At 35.2% G+C, this 25,909-nt stretch overlaps 1 protein-coding gene across 9 annotated transcripts in view; it reads left to right on the top strand.

Moving 5' to 3' along the window:
* The window catches only part of LOC148952344 (uncharacterized), a 363,983-nt gene that overhangs the window by 174,343 nt on the left and 163,731 nt on the right, over positions 1-25,909 (top strand). For 4 of the 9 annotated variants that reach the window (XM_089089795.1, XM_089089796.1, XM_089089800.1 and 1 more), the window contains 4 exons: positions 11,350-11,436; positions 14,213-14,299; positions 20,245-20,329; positions 23,453-23,515. In XM_089089795.1, coding sequence (XP_088945921.1) covers positions 11,350-11,436; positions 14,213-14,299; positions 20,245-20,329; positions 23,453-23,515 — 322 coding nt within the window. The remainder of the gene's footprint in view (positions 1-11,349; positions 11,437-14,212; positions 14,300-20,244; positions 20,330-23,452; positions 23,516-25,909) is intronic. The other 5 variants (XM_089089797.1, XM_089089798.1, XM_089089802.1 and 2 more) reach the window with 3 other exon arrangements.

A 25,909-nucleotide genomic window follows, 5' to 3' on the forward strand; every position in this document is an offset into this window, starting at 1 on the left:
TGTGTATTTTCTTATTTCCTTTCCGTAATCTTGGTTTTATTCCCGGTAACCTTATAAAAGCTCCTCATTCTATCCCCGTGATCAGTAGCTGAGAATTAAAATGTTCCGTTTCTAAGAAATTTTTTCTTGTGTAACCTGGCTTTTCTATAATCTGTTTTTTTATGGATTTTCTATAAAAATCTCAAGTTTTTTCTAGAAGATTTAGGCTTGAAAGAAGTCACTAAAGCGGTTCGTAGATTGGGGATAGCTAATAGCTGTTTGAGACAGAAATTGTACCTGTAAAAAAAAAAAAAAAAAAAAAAAAAAAAAAAAAAAAACGGTGGCGCGCCGCCGAGCTTGCATCAGCGCGCTGACGCCGCCGCTTATTTTTCTCTTTTTTGCTTATCGATATCGACCTCCTAGCTTCAACCGTCATCCCGGCTAATCTGTTTCTTAAAGATAAATACTGTTATCTTGGGCTCGCCATGTATATCGGTTCTTAGGAAGGAGAAGAAGAAATTTTTCTTGAAACAAAAATTCGACCTTCCACTTTAAATTTCTGTTCACTTTTTCTTTCTGATTTTTCGGATGAAAAGAGGTAGGTACAATCGCGCTGCCTAAGCAAAGAACAATGTTGGCACAATTTATTTTTTTTTTTTTCATACCAGGGCAATTTGTATCAAAGGAGTTGTTGTAGAAACTTCGAAAAGGGCTCATTCGATTGGAAATTGGAATCGCAAGTGCCCTTTATAATAGTCGAAAGTGATTGGAAGGCAACTAACACCCCTTCCACGCCCACCATTTCACCAAACACATCCAATCAAAATTTTAAGATAGCCATTTTGTTCAGAGTAACAGATTTCCAGAGAGAAAATATGTTTTTGAGGAGGTTAATCTCCCACAACCCTTAGGGCAAGGGTTTTAAGTTATGCCCTGGGGGCATATAACAACGACGTTGGCACAATGTATTAATTATTTTTTTTTTTCGTTTAGACCAGGGCACTTCGTATCGAAGAAGTTGTCGTAGAAACTTCGAAAAGGGTTCATTCAATTAGAAAATGGAGTGGTTTGTGCCCTTTTTAATAGTCAAAAGTGATTGGAAGGCAACTAACACCCCTTCCACGCCCACCATTTCCCAAAACACATCCAATCAAAATTTTGAGACAGCCATTTTGTTTAACGTAGTTGAGAGTTCTAGAAATTAGGTCTTAGAGGATGACAACCACCCTAACAGCCCTTAGGGTAAGCGTTGTAATTTGTGCCCTTGGGGCATATAAGGTGTTTATAGAAAGCGTTGTCGTAGAAACCCAAAAAAGGATCATTCGATTGGAAATCGAAAGGCTTAGTGCCCTTTTTAACAATCGAAAGTGATTGGAAGGCATGACATTTTTATAGTAAAGATAGATGTGGGTATAATGTATCATTTTTGTTGTTGTTGTTGTTTAGACCAGGACACCTCGTATCGAAGGAGTTGTCGTAGGAACTTCGAACAGGGCTAATTCGATTGAAAATAAAAAGGGCTGATGTCCTTTTTAATATTCGAAAGTGATTGGAGGGAAACTAATCCCCCTCCCACGCCCCCCCACCCAATTGCCATTATGTTTAAAAAGTTAATGTTGCCATAAGATTAAATTAAAATGCACTGTGTTAATGTTAATTCCAAATAAGGCATCTCAACAGTATCCCAAGAACGACTGAGGGTATTATGTTCAAACTTTCGGGGCTACTTCTGCTCTTAAAATTTAACCAAATCAAAATAGTGTAAGTCTATCCAAGCTATCAAAGAAAGTAAACTATAAATTCTTAATAAAATGAAAAGATTTAAAGTATTATTTTCTATTTCCATGAAAAGATTATGTCAATATAAAACGAACAGAAATTAATTAAAAAAACTGTTTCCACAAAATAATCTTTTCAAAGAAAAGTAAAGAACTACGTTAAACAAAAATGAGCAAAAATAAAATCAAATAATCTATCAAGCGTGAAACTACCAAAAATCAACATCGATAAATAAATGAAACCCAAAACGAACAGAAATTAAAATAAATAGCGGAGTCAAACTCAAAACGAGCAGAAATTAACATAAGTTGGGCTCAAAACCCCTATGCTTCCCAAAGCCAGAATATAATTTGCACTTTACTGAAAAAAATACAAATGTATGTGCATTGTCAGTTTAATATGCATTTACTGATATTTAGTAATCGAAATGTTAATATTATTTGATTTATTAAAGTTATGAAAGTAAAAACATCTATATTTTTTTTTCAGTAAACTTCAAATTATGTTCTGGCCTTGGGAAGGCATATGGGTTTTGAGCCCAACTAATGTTAATTTTTGCTCGTTTTGAGTTTGACTCGGTTATTTATTGTAATTTCTGTTCGTTTTGCGTTTCATGTATTTATCGATGCTCAATGGCTCCAGGCAGAGCGAACAAACTCACTTTTGTTACATCAGTTGTAACTGAATTGATGTAAGCGCTGATTTAAAATAGTTGGTGTTGTTAAGCCATGGTATCTGACTTGTATACAGTGTTTTTTGTTTTTTTTGATGCTGTTATGTGTTTTTTCACTTCCTTTTCGTATGTATTTGATGAACAGGAGATGTTTGAACCTCAAACTTTGAAAGTTATACACACATTAGCCGAAATCATTAACAAGAAGAAAATGACTAAACACAGGATTTTATAGGAACAATGCGATGTTAAACATAAACACAACATAGGTTTTCCTGGGTCTAGTGGCTAAAAATGAGGATTCTACTTGCTCTGATCGATGGTGAACATAAACACTTTCCTCATGGCCCAACAAATTCCTGTTTTGTCATGTTGTTCTTGTATGTTTTTAGCCAACCATTTAAAAATCCTTACTAAAATCAAGTTAAGGTTGAACGTGCTTGGTGAAGCGGAATTTTAATTATTATTTTTAATCAGAAAAATCGGCGCACCGTGGCGCGCCGCCAAAAAAATTTCCGCGCGCCTGGCGGCGCGCCGCCGCCGATACTAAATCACACATTCGAAGCCGTCATGTCGGCGTGACGCGGCTTCGGGGACTACTTATAACAACATCGAAGAATTTTGATATTGGATGTGTTCAGACTAAGGTTGATTCCTAAATCAGGTTCTTTTTCTTCACAAAATAGCAAAACAAAACAAATGATCTTAACTTGATGATCATAACAATATAACTACGACACGCTGTACAAACACTTACGAAAAGCGGAGTAAAAAGAAAACATAAAAACAATAAAACCAAAAAAAAAAACAAAAAAACAAGTCCAACTGAGTAAATTATTTTTTTTCTGGGTAACTTTAGATCATGTTAAAACTTAATTTTTTCTTGAAGAGGGACTTGCATTTCTTTTCTTATTAGTTTTTCATTTGGTATGGACGTACTACTGTCTTGTCATATGTATGATAAATATGGTTGTCCAGTGTGCGATGGATTGGTAATGACCTTAAGAAAGAGCATCCACTTACTACAATTTCGAGTAATCCTAAATATGCTTCTAATTGCAGAGATAATAACGTTTGTCTTCAAAGCGTAATTTCGCCGAATAATATTTACGCATTGCAAAATTCGTCACTTTTGAAAGTTTTTCTGTGCCTTACGTTTTTGTATCAATTGTCTAGCTTTGTCGTTGATTTGTTGTCTTATCTGGTTTGTCTCTTAAGTGTATTGTATTCCAGGTTTAACAGCTATTTTATGGTATGTTCTCTGTCATAACTTCAATGTGGCTTTAAAACCGGAGATATTTCTGCTTTTTCTTATTTGAAATCTACTTGCCATTAATGCATCATGGACTATTTTACCATTATGTTTGTTTATTTTTCTTATTCTCATATCTGACTGTGATACATCACGTTCAATTTGTAGCATTCAGAAGTGGGTCCTTTGACAACACTGCAGGAATTTAAATTGAAAATTAATGCTGTGTATAGTATTCAATCCAGGGCCTCAGTTAATATTATTTTTAATTACATCCCATTGTTCCAAGGTTTTTACCCCATAATTTTCAAGCAAGTTGACGAAAAAAAAGAAACAACTTACCTCTGCGAAAAGTTGAAATTAAAATGTATTAGAGGTGTCACCGGCCCCGTTTGATTCTTCAATCATATAGGTTGATAAAACCTGTATAATTTCGGTAAAAAACGGTACAACACGCCTATTTTTTAGATAAAAAATGTAGGAGGGGGGGGGGGAGATATTGGAAGTACCGTCAGTCTAATTTGTGCCTCTAATCATATGGATTGAAAATTATTGCGTGTTGCCGATTTAATCAAGGTGCCACCTGCATGGCTTTCTGATAAAATGCCGGGATTAGGGGATGACCAAGTCAAGCTTTAACTTAACTTGTTTTTAAACATTTTTCTCGTTTATTGCTTCAAATCCGGACTTAGTTCTTTTTTGTGAAGAAACGGCACTTAGTTCGGACTAGTTGTGTTCAGTCCGTACGATTCCCTTCTGAGTTCAAATTCTAATTCGGTGAGTCGTTACTTAGCTTGTTTTTTCACTGATTCATTTCTGAACTATTTTTTGTACTGAGTTAGTCCACGGATTAGAAAGATTTTTTTTTCCCCACTGAGGTAAAAAAAAAAAAAAAATCATCACTCTGGTATGAACAAGATGCAAAATGCCTACCTTTCTGATAAAAAAGCTGAAATTTTGGAGGAATGGAGGAGATTGTGACCCAATGTTTAACTCAATTATCTAGATTTTAGTTCCTTGCATAATTCTGATGTATACAAAATACAACATGACCACCTTTCCTTTTATCTGTTAATAGCTGGCCAATAGTATAATTGGGAGTCCTTTCTCTTGGGCCTTTGTAGGTCATTTCTCTCCTTGAAGCAATTTTCGGTCTGCCCCTGACCCTTCTGAGTTATACGTGTACCTTACACTTTTGATCCGATTCTATTAGAGCACGGGGGCAAAACCGGCAAGGGAAGGAGAACCTTCAACCCTTTTTGATCTTTAAAAAGGTACTATAACTTTCACTTTATGATAAGCTGATACCCCATCCAAGTTTCTGCGATCGATTTTCTTTTCGAAGTGGCCGCGAAAGAATTAGATGGGAGACGCATGGCTCTGTCGTCAACACTACTTTTTTGACTCTTATTGTATTTGCCAAAGTATTGATAGTAATGTGTGTAGCCTAGCATAGGGGCCTCTTTAGGCTCCCTTTTGAACACGAAAAAGAACACGATTCATGTTCTTTGAAAATACGGCCATACTTTGCGTGGAAGACCTATGTCCAAAAGCAGAAAATTTTATCAAGGAGCATTTTAGTGCATTCCTCTACTGCTTAGTCTACAATTATTTATGCCTGCTTGAATATCTTTTTAAATTTATATCCCTCTAATTTTTATTTTTGTTATTATTAATCGTCCTATTTAACCTTCTAATCGTCCAGACTAATATCAAAACTATTTGATATTAGTCTATATCAAAGACAAATGGTTTTGTTGTATGCTGTATGTAAGGCCTTTTGACAGGTAAAACTTAGAGTGAAAGTTATTCCCGATTGGAAGTTTTGCCTCTTTCTATTTACAGTTGTTTCTAAATATATAAAGAAAACATTTTAAAACTAGCTTATATGAGTTGTGCCAACATCGCTTTCAAACTCCTCATGTGACTTTATATGAGATCACCTACGTCTATTACGTTAATCGCGTGAGGCTGTTTTGGGGTACTACTCTACAACATTTAGTTAGTACTTGAGTTTGCTTTGATATTCTCATGGCTCGTTTATTTTCTGTTTTTGTTCCTATGTTTGATGAGTGTGTTCCTCTTTTCTTAGTTTCTATAGGACAATGGTATGATGTTGTACCAATCTGCAGCATTAGTGTCATTCTCAGCTGTCAATTTATGAACAAAAATTTATACACATTTATTTTCGCAACGAACTACCATTAAGATTAATCGAAATAGTAATCAGCTTCAAATGGTGATTCTTCCTCCTTTGACAGTTTTTTTCAAAATTTTTCCTAAGTTTTCGGTTATTATGGGCTAGAGTTTTTTCTTTACTAGGGTGCGGCAGATGCTGCAACCCAGTTAAGAATTTCCTTGTAAAGGGTTCGGAAGACTAATTCCTCAACATTCCTACTATATAGAGGCCAGAAAAAAAGGATATAGGTCTTTTGCTATAAGAAAGGAGATTCTTATAAATGGACATAATCTGTTCCAATTTGGTTACTAGGTTTGTTTGCCAATGCCTTTCTCTTTTAAAACTGATGTCAATAACCAAATTATGCAATACCATTTAAGGAAGTTATTTTCTTTTGTTGTTTAGTTTAAAGTCTCCTAAATGAGCGTTGCCAAAGTGATGAGCTTCATTGTTAAAACAGAAATAAAAATTAAATCAAGAAAGGCAGCTGCTACAAGAATTGATTAATCAATTATAAAACAATTATAAGAGGAAAAATTATAGAAAAATGGCTATAGTAATAAATTGTCTATGCTTCGTGTATTTATGAGAGACAGTGCTTCGCTTTTTTTCCATTGCTTAATGAAATTCCTCTAGTTTGTGTTGTGGAAGCAACACTTTGGTGTTGTCCTGTTTTTTTTCTACCAGCGAATTCAGTTTATTGTGAGAAAGTGGTAAGTGTCTAACCTCTGAAGTTTTTATAGAAAGTGTGAACCTCTGCTGAGATTGCTGAATATGACGTTATAATTTGGGAAGCATTGCATAATTCTTGCCCGGAGCCAAAAAAGGGTGATTTTTGCTTGTCCTGAAGTTACAGCCTGCAGTGTGAACGCTGAAATGGATTTTGTAGTAGATGTCAGACAGGACTATCTGAAATTCTTCCTCTAAGCTTTCATATCTTCGAGCCATATGTCTTCTTTCGAGTAGGAAGCTCCATTCAAGCAAGCAAGCACCGTGGAGTTTCAAATATAAGTTAGATTAAAATTTAAAGTTGGGCAGCGATTTCCTGACCCGATCGCCATAATATTATCTTAGAGCTTTAATTGTACGAATTAAATCAAGAAGCATTTTCTCAAGTTTCTGAAAGTGCTGCAATCGACATTTACAAGTCGTTTCTGTTAATGATTGTGGTTAAGTTAGGGATTTCATTTTGTGTTTTTGGGACCAAGGTAGAGAAATCATATCACATATGCATCCTAGAACTTATTGACACGGAAGTAGAAGGTTTCCCTTTGGGACATTCATAGCAGTGATAGACACGTTCTCCAATCACACAAATTGCTGTTCCCTGCATAATTTTGGTTCAAGCAGGTTCAACTTGCCTACCTTTTTACCAAAAGATATGAAAAGGGCTGTGGAAGGGCGTTGACGTAGTTGAAGAAGACGGGGGCCTACTCTATCCATCAATCATGCAGATTGAAAATCCTCACATGATCCCATTTCAGGGCCTCTCGTCCTTTGAGCTTCCAATCAGACAAAAAAAAAAATCCTTTTGGAATTCCTCTTCGACATAGGTGTAACTTACTTAACTTTCTGCTATAAAGCTGGATAGGGGAAGAGAACAGGTTAGTGGGGGGGGGGGCACTTTGTATTTCCTACAATACAGAGTGAAAACACTTTGTTATTCTGCTTCAAACAAGGTGCAACGAGGGCCGGATTTAAAGATTTGACGCTTCAAGGCCCAATATTTTTTTGCCGCTCTGTTTTTGCGAGATTTTTGGGGTTATTCCCGAAAATTCAATGATAGTGGAAGTAATGAACAGAACGCAACTGATGTGCTAAAAGTAATTAAAGAGAGAGGTGATAACGAATTCCCAGCTGCCATTCTTGGGAGGCATCTGACAGATGTCTTTATAAGTGGCTACGGAATTCCTGAGTTGTTTTAAAATCGCTATATGTGAATAGGCAGCGTGGCGGCCGAGTACACCTGGCATTTCGACGATAAATCACTTTAGTTCACTTTTTGTAAAGAAAAAAAAATCACTCAGTGATAATTTGTTGGGCCCCTAGACACTGGCCTAGTTGACCTATTGGCAAATCCAGGCCTTGGTAGGGGTGTAAGTTTCTATGGAGCAGGGGGTAACTGCCCCCCCCCCCCGACTCCGGTTCGCCCCTCCCCCTCTCAGCTGAATTTTAGCATCTACAGCAACAGATCAGTTTTCTTTGGTATACCTTTGCCTTTATCGTACTATATGGCTCATTTTTCACCGTTGTTTTTACTTGACTTATGAAAATTGGCTCTAGGTTCCCCCCCCCCCTCTCCAGGATTTCAACAAAATTACGCCACTGATATCTTTCTGCTAAAAAGTCAACGGGAAGACAAGGGGGTGAAAGGACCGATTTCGTGTCTCCAGCTTACTTTGAATCGAATCAGGACGTTGATCAGGACAGTTGTTTTTTCACCGCATTAGGACCTACGTTGTTTTTGCGCAAAGTCGTCATCCAACGCTCCCTCTGGCGTGTACTACAACAAGGGCTTCGTCTTTCAGATCTTAAAAAAAATCGTAATACGTGTCATATACTTTTATCAGCCCTTGGAAGATTATTGATGAGGGAGAAAATGATATGTCCCTTAGTTCAAATGTTGATTTTCTTGCCGTGATTTACTACTAAGGAAGGAGCAAAGGATAGGATTCAATTTCTTTAGTAATGAGAGAACCATTAAGGTTTACAAAGCATATATGATACCATTTCTCTGCCTCAGTCCCAAACATAGACCGTAAAACTCCACATAGACTACAAAAATCCGCTTCAACTCACACGCCGCCGTTGTTCATCAATCCGGCCACAGTTACTGTAAAAACTGCGGAGGTTTGAGCCTTTCCACATTCCGCAATAAACTGAAATCGGTGGCAGAAGACGAAAAAAGAAGACAAAACCGATGTGTTACTCCCGCAACACAATTAACATGGCTTGTATTTTTTCACTTTACAGTGAAAAAATACAGAGCTTAGATCCTTACCACTTTCCTGCATACAGCTGAAATAGTTGGCCTAGAAAAACAACTAAAACCAGGATAAGCCAAAGTGTTGCTGTTGATCCGTAGCACAAATTAACTTAATAGAAGGCTTGAAAAAAGTTAATTATAAAGTTTGGTGAGTCATATATTTTTATAGAGGACACAAGAATGTTTGACTGACTTATATAATGTAACTTCTTGCGTAGCTTGTGCTGTGAATACAGAGCAGCGTATTGAATGCAAGCTTGGTGGTTCTCTTTGAGCAAAGTTATACTGATGACTTAAATTGTTTTGTACACAAAGACCTAATATTATAAAGCTTCCAATGTGGTAAGTTACAATGAGAAAACCCGAGATGATATGGATTTCCTTTGGGTAGAATGTTGCTTCAAAATATTCGTGGAAGGAAATGTGTTCAGACATTGTTTAGTATGGAGTGGGTTAAATTGACTTCTAAAAGAGCGTATTGAGTAATTAGTTTCAACATTCTTTTTGTGGTTTGTGGTATTAATCCTTGTTTCTGCAGTATATACTTATGAACATCAAGATATTTAAGTGTCAATCAAATTGTCTGGTTGATCTGTAAAAAAAAGAGCTGAGATAATCGATTTGGGCTGTGAAAGGCTCGGCTACGCAAGTCATAAGAAATAATTACTTCTGATCAAAGTCAGAGTGTTTATCTAAGAACGGCGACTTCGAACTTTTGTGTAAACACTCTGTTTAGACTCTAAAACTTTAGAGGACTAATGATCAGATCTTTAGAAAACCAAATACTCGTTTAGGCACGTGGTGGTCGTCATAAGCAATGCTATGGCTATGGCTGTTTGAAGGAAAGGCAGGTATGATCTCAACACGAAGTATTACAAACAAGATTTGTTAGTATGAAGTGTGAGTCGTTATTATGAAATTTGAAAAGAAATACGGTACTTAGTTCTTATACCCACCACACTAAATTTCTTGGTCTGACAGAACCGGTTTCTTTCTATGGTTTCATTCAGCTTTGCGTGAGAGAGTGTATATGCACTACATTGTAGGTATATTTTGATTAAATATTTTAGTTGGTATTTGGTTAGGTTAGAAACCATTTAATATAATGCGTTCTAGGGGGCCGGATTTCCATAATTCTCTGTTGTAATTTCCATAATTGTGTTACTAAAGTATTTATTTTCATAAATTTATTTTCCATGAATATTTTGTAAATATTCAAAGACAAGTTTCTAGTTGCGACTGCCCTATGCTTTCATTTTTTGCTCCTTTTAGAGTATTTCCTGCTTCTACTTGGAAATAAAATCGTTTTTCCTTTTACATTGATTCCTTTGTACAATAATATGTCCACAAAGGGAAAATGGGATTTTCACAAAGTGAAATTACAAAGAATCATTAAGGCTAAGACTTAAAAAAAAAAAAAATCATAGCTTTTAGACCCATGAACCGCAACCATCAATGTCTCGTGAGCCTCTGGAAATCTAATAGCGTCTATTCACTCTATTGTTCTATGGGACCAAAACTTGTCTACAAAACAATTCGGGTCGCTTTCATTCCATTCGTGTTCTTCCCCTAGAAGATGTGACCATATTTATTTGGAAAAACTCCACGTAAGAAAAGCTTACGAAATCTCAATCTTTTGGGAAAAGAATAAAGAAAGATAAACTAGTTCACTGGTAATATCTCCATGTAAAATATTTTTCTCAGGGCACCATTTGAGGAGGAAATTTAGGGGCGCCAAGCCGAAGGGTTCCTAAGATAAAGGCCAAAAATAAGGAAAAATTTCCTGAAAATGGTTAAAACGGACTTTTTTCACTGTTGGCCCCATAGAAAGAACCATTGACTTCTGTCCTTCTTGCCCTGAAAGGAACCTTAAAATGACGGTCCCGAGTTTTGCAAAATATTTCCACTAAAACAAAAGAGGGATTCTCACACACTAGATTATTATATTAGTGCTTTTAATCTGAAAAATGTCACATTAGGGATGTCGATGCTTCCTTCTGAATATTTCAATTACGAGTAAAACTCAATTTTATACAAGCAGTTCTTGCCAGAATTTTTCCCGTCATATCAAGTGTGAAACAAATTCTTTGCATTTCGCCTAATGCTGCTATAGAAGTAAATTAGTCAATTTCAAGTGCAAATTTTTAAGCCATTGTCAAGTTCAGTGTATCAAATGATAAGCTCTTCCTTTACGTGACAACATCTAGACTTTAAATTGAGACGAAAAAATTTGCCTCTGGTAAATGCATATTAGTTAAAAAGCGGCTATGATGGTGATTGATACAGTATCCACACCCAGAATTTTATAGATTCACTGAGATGTCTGTTTGCCAAGGTCCCAAGTGGCAGATTAGTTGTTTAGTTTGCATTGCAGAGACTTGTGCATTTGATTTAGTCGTTTATATATATTTTCTTTTTTGAGAGGGTATACACAATAATTAGTGAGTATTTTGAATTTGTTATGATTCAGTGCTCCCATCTCATTAATTGTTTATATACAGGTTTGGAGATAGAACCGGAAAAACCGGAGGTAAACTTAACCAGTGTGGCTCAACAACCACGCAAATTAGGAGCCACTCGTCATCGTAGTAAGTTCCGAGTGGGCTTAGCAATTTGCAAGTTGCTTCCAGCTTTATTTTTGAGGATTTTTTTTTTTTTTGTAATCTGTCCATCCCATTTACCCATTTTTGATACTTGCCATGGGTTTTGGCGTAATATGAAGCTCTATTCAAATATACTTATTAAGCTCCAAATTATTCCATACACGGTGCATTAAGGAGTAAAAAAGACATCTAAACAGTGTACTTCTAGGAGTAAAAGAGACATCTGCATTTCTGGTTAATGAGAACCTGTAAATCCTATCACTACCCCCCCTGGTGCCAGGGGCAGATCCAGGATTTTTTTTTGGGGGGGGGGGTGCAAAATAGGCACCCCCTTCGCCCCTCCCGTGGATCTGCCACTGCCTGGTGCTTAAAATCAAATAAAGCAAATTCAGAGATGTAGAGATTCGGCGAGGCGTTTGATTGGTTCTCTCCCACCCAAAAAGGATCATAAACTTTAAATTTAGAATTTCGGAAATGTCATGGGCATAAAAGAATTTCTTCTAGTTTCCAATTCCCTAAAAGAATGAGCTGAAAAAAATAGTTAGCCGTAACTAGAAAAAAAATTAAGATAATAAAATACTCTGCTAGCCTAAGAAAAACCTTCTATTCCGACTCTATTACAAGTAGTCGTCGACTGTTTACATTATAACTAGCATTCAACAAAATTTAAGTATTAAAAAAAGTTTGACAAAAATGTGGCGCTGGTGGTGGCACTCTTAGCACCGCTCGTCTCCAACCGCAACAATATATTGTAACGTCACTATTAAGGATGTCTGTTATTTAGTGTTCACTTTATTTGGTGTTCATTATTTTAAAACCAAATTCGTTATAATCAACAATAATTATGGATTATAATTGGTCATATCTAAATGTTTTAATGTTCCTAAGGAATTCATCTAATTAACTATTCAAATAGATGTTTATAAGCATAATAAAAAGAGATTCGCCGACAGACTACGCCTTTGCTATATCTCCTAAGCTGTGTTTCTTAAAGATGTACCTCAAGAAACCTCGATAACTTAACTTTGGCATATTGGCCAAAATGACACATATTTTGTAGAATTCGAGAGTTTCAGCGAGGAAAATTTGCATGAAGGGGCATCTCCATGCCGGACATGTCCCCTTTCTCAATGACATCTGGAAATTATTACGAGTTTCCATACTGCAAATTATTGCTTTGTATAATTTGGCTATTATGTTTTTTTTTCAAATGTCTGCCCATTTTCAAATAAATTTCTGTGCGTATTCTTATCGTTAGTTTTCCTGCTCTATTAATTTTAGATTATTATTCTAAAGTTAAGAATTCTTCCCAGGACTTCGATTATAAAAAAAAAAAAAAAAAAAAAAAAAAAAAAAAAAAAAAAAAAAAAAAAAAAAAAGTCAAATTCTTGACCAAAACTCGATACCGAACAATTGATGATATAAGTAATTATTTATTTTTAACTTATTTAAAACGAGACACAGACAACATAAAACTTTATCTCACACAAAAACACACGGATAATATTATGATTTGGACCTAGGGCCCCCCAAAAAATATAGTCTGAATATCCAATTTGTATTCTTAGTTTATTTCGTTGTGATGTAAAGTTTACTTGTCTCAAACATTTACTAATCTTGTATTATGGAAACGCAGCCTGGTTATACACATCTATTGAGCCCCCTCCCTCCTATTAGATTTTGGATATGCCTTGAAAATTGGCCTGGGTGTGACTTTGGCTTTTTTTTATTTCTTGTTTTCATTATTTTACTACTTTTTCAGCTATTTTTTAAAATATTCTTTCCCTAATGTAAATTAGAGTTGACTAATGCCGTAGGAATAGCAAGAGTTTTGTTTCGTCTCTTCTGGCACCAATTGACTTCGACGATGTATAGGCCTGCTGATCTAGTTTTCTAACAGTTGTTTAAAAATCTGATATAAATTTCTCCTTTTTCAAAGACTTATTCATTTCCTATTATGGAAATGCTTTCTGGCTGTACATATCTATTGAACCCCCTCCCTTCTAGTACATTTTGGACATGCCCTGAGAATTGGCTTGGATGCAACTTTGGCTTCTTTTTTTTCTCTCTCCCATTTTTATTCTTTCTCCATTTCTTTTGCTATTTTTTTTTTAGAATTTTTTTCCAAATATAAATTGGTGTTGACTTCTGCCATAGGATATGGAAGGGTTTGATAGAGACTGATTTCGTGTCTTTTGACACCGATGGATTTCAGCAATCGATAGGCCTACTGATCTGCTTTTATAAATGGTCGTTTTATCAGTTTTAGAACATTCTTTGGTTTCAGAAGACTGGATAGAGTCTGGAAGGAGGCTAATGAGAAAAGCGAGTATTGAGCCTATAAAATAATTACGTCTTTGCTATTTAATAAATAGAGTATAGGGATGTGTTTAATAAATAGAGCATTAAATAATAGCGGACTTAACTAAATTTAATGCTTCTATAGATTCATCAATGAAATTTTTTCGCAGATTGGAAATACTGAAACCAATTTAGCTTTTACTTCTCCTGTACGTTTTTCTTGGGCATGGAATGATATTTTTTTTTTAATGTCCCTGGTGTAGCATGTTAAAGATAAGCATACATTTCCTATTATAAATTCTTTCCACCTTGTGCATGGGGTAAGTAGATTTTTTCTCCTCTTTTGTTGCTTAGAACTCTACGTTTTTTTCAAAATATGTAGCAAAATTTTTTGGAGACAACTCAAAGGAAATTATTTCTAATAACCAAATTATTTTTATTTAGAAATATATATTTTTAGGTGACGAGGGACTAGTGGGAGACCAGACTTATAGATATTTGACTGCTGATGAAATGAAAGGACTTGGAGATGAGTCAATGAACGAAGGTGGGTTTTTTTTTTGTTTTTTTTAAAGCATTTTCATCTCTATAGCCGTCTCCTAAACAGGGTTGCCATTCTTAAATATTAATTACTAGTTCTAGAGAGTTTTATTCTTGGTTGTGATATTTTTCTTTGGTGTTTATTGATATTTCTAATTTTTTACTAAGTTTTTTAACCTTTTCTGGAATTTTATAGACTCAAGAAGTAAATCTTGGACTAAAAAAATTAGGGGGGAAGAGTTGATGCTTTAATAATAAATTACACTTTTATATCTTAAAACATTTGAAAAAACTGCCATTTTTCATCAGTTTGAGGTTTAAGTGGGTTTGGCTTTTTAACGTTTTTCTCTGGCTTGGTGATTTTCAGACGATTCGTTAAGTTATCTTTTCTCTTCTAACACCTACAACTCTGGATATAAAGTTAGATCTGGATGCAGAAGTTACTGAAATAGAATCACTCCAAACCATTGAAAGAAAGTGCTTTTCTGAGTTACTATAACATTAATAGAGCTTACACGTGGCTACGTCAGAGAGGTGTTATGGTGCCTGAATTAATTTTGTTTCTTATGATATTGATACCTTCTGACACTGTTGTGTCTTCTTTAACGTGTCATCTTATGAAAGATCTCAAAATATAAGTATCAGTATCAGTAAAGATACTAATACTCTTATAATCTCAAACCCTTTATTTTTTATGAAAATAAGCAAAGAAAATGTCCAGAACGATGATTTTCAGGGGGCATCCGCCCCCTGGATTTTTTTGACAATACAGATAATTCGAAAAAGCTATTTTTATAGGTTATATTCATTTAAAATCGCTTTTTAGTTTTTTCATATAAAAAAAAAAACAGCTCGATTGTCTTCCTAGATTTGGAAATTATATTTGACCCCTCCCCCCCCCTACATTTTCGTGAATTGATTTCGCTTGTACTGATTCCGGATTATTGCAATTATCATCAAATTTCGAAGAAAAACTGGATAAATTGAAGCGTAAAATAGAAATCAGGTCTAATTTCCAAGTTTCTTACGTTATGCAAAAAATTGTAGTGTTGCTTGATATTAGTTTTTCCTGTGAAAAGCTGCGTATACACTTCGATCGGTGTTAAAAGATTTACCTAGTGTGGTGAAAACACCTTTATTCTTCTTTTGAAATAAAAAGAAGAAATTTATATCTCCTTTTTGACACTGCTATATCCTCCTTTAACTATCATTTTTATCATTCTTTAACTATCAATTTGTTTGTTTGAAAAAGAAGAAAATAAAACGTATCAAACAAGGCAGGAAGAACCGAGGGGTTGCTCTCTCCCAAAATATTCGTACAGGTGTGCCCAGTCGGGGCCCAGGTGTGCTGGTCCAATCATTCCTCTGGAAATTCCTTTAAGAAATTTAAAATAGTCAACTTTAAGTCAAGTTTACTTGACCTGCGTAAATTATGTTTGATTCAGTTAAAAGCTCTGAAAAAAAGCTTAGGTGTGCCCAGGTGTGCCCAGGGAGGGCGTACAGTGGTGCCCAGAGAGAGAGAGAGCAACCCCTCGGGAAGAACTGTCCTTCTGCTCGACGTAACACTCATTTTTCAAGCTGCTTCTGTAGGTAAATGTATAACTATGTCGGATGGAGTTGTTTTCTTTGACTGTGTTTCTAATCAAATTAATAGTTTAAGAAAAAAATTCCGAACTTGAGACGACAGGAGATTCTAAAGCATTTTATGCAAAACCATAAAGATAAAAATGTAGTTGTTAATATTTACGTAGCTTTCGTCAAGATGCAATATTTGTTGTAACATTTTGTGTTTAGCTCTATATACTCTAGTATTTATGATTGAAAAAAAAAAAGAAAAGATGGAATAACAAATTATAGGGGATAGAGAATAATGCAACTAGTTGTATACCGTTCTGCATCATAAAATTTTATGACTATTTTTCGCAATTCCCTTTGGAAAAAAAAATCAAACAGACACTTTAGCGTAGTGGGCAGGTTTAGGGTAATTTTAGTAAGGTAATACGATGCAGGCCCATAACCTTGTCAAATGTACTATGCTGTAGAAGTTTTTGGCGACGGTAGACGTAGTGTCATCCCATATTAACAGCTCAAGGATTGGCGTCTCGATTTTTCTGAAACGACTCAATCAAATCTTATTTTTTAACTTTTCCCCTTTCAACCGTCATCGTGACAGCCCTCCCATAATTAATACACGAAAGTATATTCTTATAACTAAGTAAAAGTATATTCTTATAACACAACCACAGTTCATATATTATCCAGTATGATCATTCTCTATCTCACCCATTATAAAAACCCGGACAGGGGTTTTTATGCAGAAACAGGCTAGACAAGCTAAGGCAGAAAGAAGTGGGAGGAGCTTTTTGTTCACGATGACCAGAAATGATCTGCGATAAGCTTACTGCTAATGCAGAAACAGGCTAAACAAGCTAAGGCAGAAAGAAGTGGGAGGAGCTTTTTGTTCACGATGACCAGAAATGATCTGCGATAAGCTTACTGTTATATTCTGTCTACTGTGAACACAACTAAGTAAAAATTGCGACAAAACTAACATTTAGAGATTTCAGTTGGTTTTTCCAATTGAACGTTTTTTAAATTATTATCTTATTAGTTCCTTATAGTAATTAGTATTGTCTTATTAAATGTTTTCTTAGTAGTCAATTTTTCGTAGGCCGTTATTTGTTATTGGATTATGGAGTCTTATTTCCTAATCAAAGGAAAGTCTTTTGAGAGTTTCAGCTAAACCTCCCCCCCCTCATTCTGAGTCATTGGTTTGTGTTAATGATTAATCCATTAAGTGGGTTTAATGTACACCAATGTACAGATGTAAAGTGGATACTTGGATGCAGGATTTGCACCCCTTGTAATTTATCACTTTCTAGTGATTTTTATATTTATTAAACAATTAAAAATCACTAAATCAGCGCATAAATCATTGGATTATTGACAAAAATCACTAAATCAATCGAAAAATCATCAGATCAGTAAAAAACTAAAATCTAGTGATTTTTTCTTACTGGGGTGCAACCCTGCTCGAATGTAAATCCAAAGGAAGCTCAAAGAAATAGGAGGTAGAGCTGGAGAAAGGATGCTGCTACGGAATTTAGCTGAGGTGCCTAATAATTCGTTTAGGAAGGTTTATATCAGTATATTCCATGCTGAACGTTACAATTCCTAAGGCGGCGGCATTAGGGACGCCATAGTATCCATCAAAAGTCTCTGGATTCCTTGGAAAATCGTCTGGTTACGTCCTTTTTTTGAATAAAAAACTGGGCACACTTCTATTGTCCAAATAGAAACAGATTTTAAGTAAATCAAACAGTTTGTGGTAACGAACTGCAAGTAAGGAGCGACCCGGCTCAATGGTAACCGAAACTGTAGAAAACGGGTTATTTATACCAATAGATATATCAAAAGAATCAGATTTCAATGCTGATTTCAAATATATAACTTTCATCAAGTTTAGTGCTACTCATCAAAAGTTACGCGCCTGAGAAAATTTGGCTGATTTTCAAAAAAAGGGGGAAAGACCCCCTAAAAGCTATAGAACCTTAATGAAAATCACACCATCATATGGAGCGTATCAGAGAACCCTACTGTAGAGGTTTCAAGCTCCTATCTACAAAAATGTGGAATTTTCCATTTTTTGCCAGAAGAGAGATAACGGGTGCGTGTTTATTTGTTTGTTTGTTTGTTTGTTTGTTTGTTTTTGTTTTGTTTTTTCCCCAGGGGTGATCGTATAAACCAAGTGGTCCTATAATATCGCTGGTGGGCTTATTCGAACGAAAATTAAAAGTTCTAGAGCCCTTTTTAAGTGACCAAAAAAAATGGAGGGCAAATAGGCCCACTCCCACGCTTATTTTTTTTCCAAAGTCACCCGATCAAAATTTTGAGATAGCCATTTTGTTCAGCATGGTCGAAAATATGATGAATATGTCTTTTAGGATGACTTAATCCCCCGAAGTTCCCAGAGGGAGGGCTAAAAGTTATGAACTTTACCCAATGTTAACATATAGCATTGGTTATTGGGAAGTATACAGAAGTTTTCAGGTGGTTTTTTTTCTGGTAGTGGGAGGGAGGGGTGGGTCGGTGGTTATGTTGGAGGATCTGTTCATGAAGGAAGTTTTCATGGGGGAAGGGAAATTGCCATGAAGGGGGCGCCGGACTTGCCAGCATTATTTATTGGTTATTGGGAAGTATACAACCATTTTCAGGAAGGATTTTTTCTGGAGGGGGGGGCTAGAGGAGGGGGTTACTCTGGAGAATATTGTCGTGGAGGATGTTTGCTTGGGGTAAGGGACATTTCTAGGAAGGGGGTGCCAGATTTCCAAGCATCATTTAAGAAACTATCAGAAATTAAATAAAAAAAAAACAAGTTTTTTAAACTGAAATGTAAGAAGGAATATTAGAAATTAAAGCGAACAGAAATTATAACGCATGTGAGGGGGTTCTCCCCCAAGTCAATACCTCGCGCTTTAAGCTACAGTTTTTTTTTAGTGCTTTCAAAATAGCTATCTATTCTAATTAAACGGCCTTTGTGATTAAGGGGTTTCTGAATCAAATTTTTTTTAACTTTTAACGTAAAGAGCGTGATATTGACTAAGGGAGAACCCCTTCATATAAGTAATAACATATACGTAATAAAAAAAACAATAAAAAACAAGCGATACGGCTCAATAGTAATCGAAACTTTTAAAAACGAAATTTTTATGTCAATAAATGTATCAAAAGAATGTGTTTATAAAGCTGATCCTAAATATATAAATTTTATTCAGTTTAGTATTGCTCATCAAAGGCTAGAAGCCTGAGAAAATTTAATTGATTTTTTAAAGAGGGGGGAAATATCCCCTACAACTGAAAGAATTTTAATGAAAATAACACCGTCAGATTCAGCGTATCAGAAAACCCTATTACATAGGTTTCAAGCTCATATCTGCAAAAATCTGCAACTTTGTATTTTTTGCCAGAAGAAAAATATACGAATATAGAAGTTAGTTACGTAAGTTAATTTGTAAAGACATCCATTTAGCAAAAGAAAAGTAAAATTTTTATACAAATAAAAGCTGCATTAACTAAAAAACGATCAGAAATTAAATAAAAAAAAACAAGTTTTTTAAACTGAAAGTAAGCAGCGACATTAAAACTTAAAACAAACAGAAATTATTCCGTACATGAAAGGGGCTGTCCCCTCCTCAACGCCTCGCTCTTTACACTAAAGTTTGACTCTGTCTTACAACTTTATTTTTTAAAACAATAAAAAACTTTAGTGTAAAGAGCGAGGCGTTGAGGAGGGGACAGCCCCTTTCATACACGGAATAATTTCTGTTCGTTTTAAGTTTTAATGTCGCTCCTTACTTTCAGTTTAAAAAACTTGTTTTTTTTATTTAATCATTTTATAAAGTTCGTATTATGTACTGTTTTGGATGGCTATTGCCGTAAATGTGCTACAATTTATTTTTCATCTTGTGATCCGTCAAAATTCAAACGCATAAGATCTTACGGATTTCGGCCTAAATAAGCCGTCAATGGTTTCCAACAACCCTGCTGTATCGGCTGGTTGGCCTGGGAAACTGTTAGATACAAGTTTCGATTTATCTAAATCCAGAATCTAAACACTGCCATCTTTTTCCCTGTTGTCTTGCAACTTTGAACTGATTTTGCTGTTTTTTTTTATTATTTTATTATTCTTTTTTACAGTGTGACATTTTTTTAATTAATTAATAATTCAGTTTTTTCTTTTCCCATAGAAAGTCTGGGCCTAATAATGGCGGCTTTAAAATTATGTACTGATCTTACGACTCGACGGACTTAAGATTCCTGTTCTTCTCCAATTGCGTCTTGTCTTTCTGTTTCTAATCTCTATTCTAATATGAAAAATGGAATAACGCTGTGATGTCTTTTCTATATGATCATTTCGTAATTTTAAGCTCAGGATTTTTTTGTTTTTCATAGGGCAAGAAGATAACGTGATGACAACCTCAGCAACACAATATGGTGCCGATAACGTTGACATTTCCAAAGTACCAATTAATGTTGGGTAAGTTTTCCTTTCATCCTTAATGAAAAAAGGTTACCTCTCCTTAGTTCCTGAGTATTTCCAAAAATACCTGTTGATCCCTAGTTCAGAATTTCCTTGTCAGAATATTTTCCAGCTACGTTCATCGAAGGGGATGGGAGGGGGTTCGAGACCCTCTTTCCCTGTCGAGATCTCGTACGATTTTTTCACAATCCTCTAGCCTTTATGACTTCGATTGACCTAAAAAAAAATGTTTTCGCCAGTGAAACAATTGAATTGTTAGGTAGCTGCAACGTTTGTTCTTAAGCTTGTTCTTAAGTTTGTTATTAGAAAACGAAAAAAAAAAAAATGAAAAAAAAACACGGAAAAAGTACCTGATTTGAACCTGATTCAAAGATTTTCTCGACCTTGTTTTAGAGAGTCGTTTTGGGAAGAACAGCGAACCCTGGCAGCGACAAGACATCGAATTTCGATGCCTCAAGGAATTACTTATTTTCTCCACGTGACTTCGGGCCTTGGCTCAGTAAACTTAGGAGATTTTTTTTTTGTGTTTTTTTTTTCGCTTACTTGTAAAACATTGTGTGCATTCAAAAATAAATATTACTGGGCAATATGACTGAGAGCAGTGCTTCCACCTTCAAAAGTGCGAAGAAAATAACAGATTTATTTCTTCAAAAAAAAAACAAAAAAACAAAAACAATCCAATTTGTGCTTTTTTTTCACTACAAGCACCAAATCATGTTGGTGCATCGGGATCATCAAAAGGTTCCTTTAGTCTTGTAGCCGAAAATTAATTGTTAATCTTATCTAGTTTCACTAGATTGAATTTTGCCAGCTGAGCAGAATCTTTGGTTGAGAATAATTTCTTACTAAGTCAGTGCCCCCTGCTTGTCATAAGTAGATAATTTTCTGTTGCAGTCCTGTCCCCCTGCATCACCCGTTAGTGTTTAGCTGAACCCATAGACCTAGTATTCAGTGTTGTTTGTTTTTGTTTTATTTTACTCTTTGATAGTTAAGTTATAGAACTCCGAGTTGCAAAAGGGGAATTCAGGCAATTCACCTAATTACGATGAAAACAGAATTTTAAAGGCGAGCTTATAAAATCCCATTTTTTTTTCTCTTCTTGATTGATTGGTTGGAATCAATTGATTGGTTGAATTGTCTTGGTTGGAAAGGATAGTAGCTTTAACACTTGAGTTTTAGCTAGGAATTTCGCTATATAGCACCAGAACCAAATTTTCTAAAAATAAGCCCTCTTTCTTTTCAAATCCTTCATCAGACAAAACAAGACATCATAAACAATGTCAATATTTGATCTCGTCAAATCTTGTCAATCAATGTTTATTATCTTAGGAGATAAAAAAAAATTCGCTGAAACTCGCTACAAAATATTAATTATTGTCAAGGTTCTTCCGTAACTTTTAATTTTGCATTTCTATGCGTTAAAAAGGTTGAAAGAGAAAGGAAAAATATATATGGGGGCGTTATTGCAGGTTTGAGTGCATTGCACTTTTATTCTCGACCGAGATATCACTGTTGTTTTTGCGAACTATATGCGGCTATCTTTAGCAAGAAATTCTATATGAACAATACAGATTGGAAAAGTAAACAATTGAAAAAGTTTTCAAAATAATGTTTCTAATCTACTCTATTCTGAACTTATTATCAGGATCTCTTTTGTTCTTTTGTTAACTTCAGCTTTTAATTTTTCACAACCCCCGTGAGGACCTAAGCAGTCATGTGCCCCAGGGGGCTCTGGTCCTGTTTCTTATCTATCTTATGAAACCATAATTTTTCCAATTTCTTTTTGTAGTCATATAATTCGCCCCTTTTTCGATGTTTTAAATGAAAAAACTTGAATATTCTTTTTTTAGTTTATTCTCTCTTCCAAGAAAGCTTTTTCTTGAAACGATCGTATTATATCGATTTTATTTATATAGGCTCAATATAGTGATGAAATAAATATGTTTTGCAACTACCGTCTGTTGTAATCTCAAAATTTAATATTTCCTATCCTCGCTGATAGATAATATACCACAAAGAAGAAACTTTAACCTTCGAACTCTTCAAGTTAGCTTAATTTTTTTCTTTTTTTGAGTAAATAAAGCTACAAAACAATGCCTAAAATTCTTTTTTAATATCCAGATTTTAAATGTAGCCTAACCTAAAAATGCCCCATGTGCTAAGTAAGATTACTCATATTCGCCGGTTTTAAGCCAATTAGACACATCTTGTTTACTCAATTCTAGGCAACTCAAGGGAAGATGACTCTTCTCTACCTATCCTCCTAGAAGAGTGAGCTATCTAATGGTGTCTTTGAGGGAGGGATCACCACCTCTTCCTTGACTGGTCACCTCATCCGAATAGCCTAGTAGTTTCTAAAACCGCCTCATTGCTTTTCCTTTAATTACTTAGAATGTCACAAGGAATCAAATTCGAATTTATTTTAGTAAAAAATTGCTCTTCTTCATTTCTAAGAAATCAGACCATTTTTCTTAATCAAGAGATAGGGCTATTTGAGAGCTCTCAGAAACTTGTATATTGACATATGGATAATAACCTCCTAAAGAGAAAATCTTTAAATTACATTTGGAAACTGCAAATTTTGTATTTTTCATGGACGATGCAGATTTTGATAGATCCGCGACATTAAAATCTCTTATACGCATACACAAATGAAATTTATTGAGCCCAAGGACCGTTTCGAGGGAGAGAGGTTTAATTCTTCAGAATGTTTTCATATCGCTGATATTGGTTTTGGGATAGTTGGTATCGTCGATGGATCCTTTGCATTACCGAGGAAAATATCAGGACTTTCCGACAGCCCTACAAATTCTTAAAAGGAGTTAAAACAATTTACTTTTTCGCAACAAAAAATTGTTCTTGTTAAGAATAAACCCCTATAAGGTATCAAAACAACATTTTTGATCATTAGACTGGTATTTGAGTCACTCTTCGAATGCAATAGGTTGTATGTTGTATAGAAATATTTAAAACCAGTTTTTGAATCTATCCGGGTTTTGCACATCTAGTCATTTGGGATTCTTGATTGAAATTAGCTCGCAAGCTCCATTGGACAGTGTTCTTCTTTCATTCTAATTGTGTAATTTTGTTATCTATTTCTACACGTTATCGTGTTTTTAGCGTTTTTGGACTCAGTTTGGATCGGTCCATTCTAATTCTGGCGCCAGGAATGACTCGAAAGAGGTGATTTTTATTTTCTGGTATTTGATGGTTTGTTCAGACAACCCTTTGATAATTTGAATAAAAATTTGAAGGACTGAAAAGTGGTTAGAAACTACCAAATTTTGCGGATGCATTTAACGAGGTAATTATCATGACATGATAATATAGGCCTAACCCTATTGAATATTGGTATTTTCTTTTACAGAATTCCAAAAGGTTCTAAAATTTAAAATTCGTGCTGTTAAATTTGGTAAATTTTTCGCAGTCCGTATTATTGACTTACGGATAAAGTAAATATACCACTCGATGCCTTTTTATGCTTTTTCTAAATATAAAAATCATTTTTGTCGCAAATTGAATTGAATTGAAATGAATTTTACCCCCACCCCTATATATACCAATTCAGAATATATATTTGCACATTGGGGGGGGGGGGGTAAAGTTCAAACTTACCTCTCATTTGCGGCAGAAATGAATTTGGTAAATATTTACCAAATCATTTTATTGAGTTACGACTAAAGTGAATATACCACTCGATGCCTTTTTTTATGCTCTTTACGAATATAATAATCATTTTGTCAGATATTAATTTTACCCCCACCCCTAAATATACCAATTCAGGGTATATATTTGCACATTGGGGGGGTGGGGGGAAAGTTTAAATTTACCTCTCATTTACATAAGAAATAAAATTACCTCCACCCCCCTAATGTGCAAATATATACCCTGAATTGGTATATATAGGGGGGGGGGGGCAAAAATTCATTTCCGACAAAAATAATTATTATATTCATAAATAGCATAAAAAAGGGTATCGAGTGGTATAATCATTTTAGTCGTAACTCAATAATATGATTTGGTAAATATTTACCATGAATTTTTGTGATGTCTTGTTTGTAGCTCCGGGCTATGTCTGGCCCCTTTAAGGGCATAAAGCGTAATTGTAACGCTAGTGACCATTATAGTTCGAAAGGGTGTTAAATGGGGTGTATAATTCTACTGCTCTTTTGTTATTATATGCATCCTTCTTAGGAGGAATATCCATTCAAGATTACTAGAGGTGCTTGGAGCCAGAGCTATAACTCTTGTAGCGCAGCTTAGGGCTGAATCCTCACAAAATAGCTTGAAATCACCCTGTGAAACACTGAACACTCTTCATGTATGTTAGGACCTTTTGAAATGTAAATCCACTTGCTCCGGCCCTTTCTGTGAAAATGAAAACTTTGTACTTATGTACGGGATGCAACATATAACTAGACAAATCATATATACTATTTTTTATAATTGGTTTTTCACTTCATAAGTTCGAACATACCGAACATCTCCTGGTTTTCTCCATGAAATTCCGTCCTCCGTTCTAAAATTTTTGAAAAAGGAAAGTTCTGATTCATTGTTTCTGTTCTAAAAAAGGGAAAAGTCTTGGAAATCGTAAAATTCCTGGTTGTCTGAACTGACCACGAGGGTTAGATCTTGTTGCCAAGCTTCTGAACTAGCTAACTGGAGTTTTGCTGTTGAATTTGCACGTTGCTTCGGTTTAGATACTTACGTTATTAAAATCGAGACCAAGTATTTTGTCACCCCTCTAATCAATAGGTTCTTTCTAATAGAGAATTGGTCACACCCTTGTTTAAATTAAATTTAGGCTTTTTTGTATTATTTTTGAGCTGAGTTTAGATTTCAAGGGAAGTCTTGAACGGCGAGACCAAGGAAGAAATATTTTAGAATAAAGAGGGATATGAGTGGAGACTTCGATCTAAAACAGCTAGGCATGGTCCTTTGCAAGGCCGGATTTAAAGCTTTGACGCCTCTGGGCCCAAGCGTTCTTGCCGCTCTGTTTTGCAAGATTTTCAGGGATAGTGGAAGCACTGAACAGAACGCAATTGTTTTGAGCCAAAAGTAATGAAAGAGAGAGAGATACCGAACTCTCAGCTGTCATTATTGGGAGACATCTGACAGTTTATAAGTGGCCACGGAATTCCTGTGTTGTTTTAAAATCACTTTTCTTTGAATAGGCAGCGTGGCGGCGGAGTATACCTGGCATTTTAACGATAAAGCACATCAGTCCAATTTTTCTTAAGATAAAAAAAAATTACTTGATAATTTACTTCACCCCCTGGCGTTGTGCGCCCGTAGGCCCGGGTCTATTGGCAAATCTGTGCGTGGTCCTTTGGGATTTTGTTAGCTGTCAGAGCTTAAAATAATTTTTCTAATGCGTCAGAGTTATTTCTAGAGCATTATATAAAATGACAGTCTCCATTAAGTAAAATTATTTAATTCTTAATTTACCTTTAATATCCAACTTAAGGAAGAAAGGGGGAAACAGGAAGATTTATCGTTTGATGCTACCTTTCAGGGTCTTATATCATGTACAAAGTTCTTTTTTGGCCAACTTCTAATCTGCATGTATTCTCTTTC

The sequence above is a fragment of the Artemia sp. Qi Xiang Cuo genome, chromosome 5 (assembly GCF_049724085.1).
Source record: "Artemia sp. Qi Xiang Cuo chromosome 5, ASM4972408v1, whole genome shotgun sequence".
Taxonomy (NCBI): Eukaryota; Metazoa; Arthropoda; class Branchiopoda; order Anostraca; family Artemiidae; genus Artemia; species Artemia sp. Qi Xiang Cuo.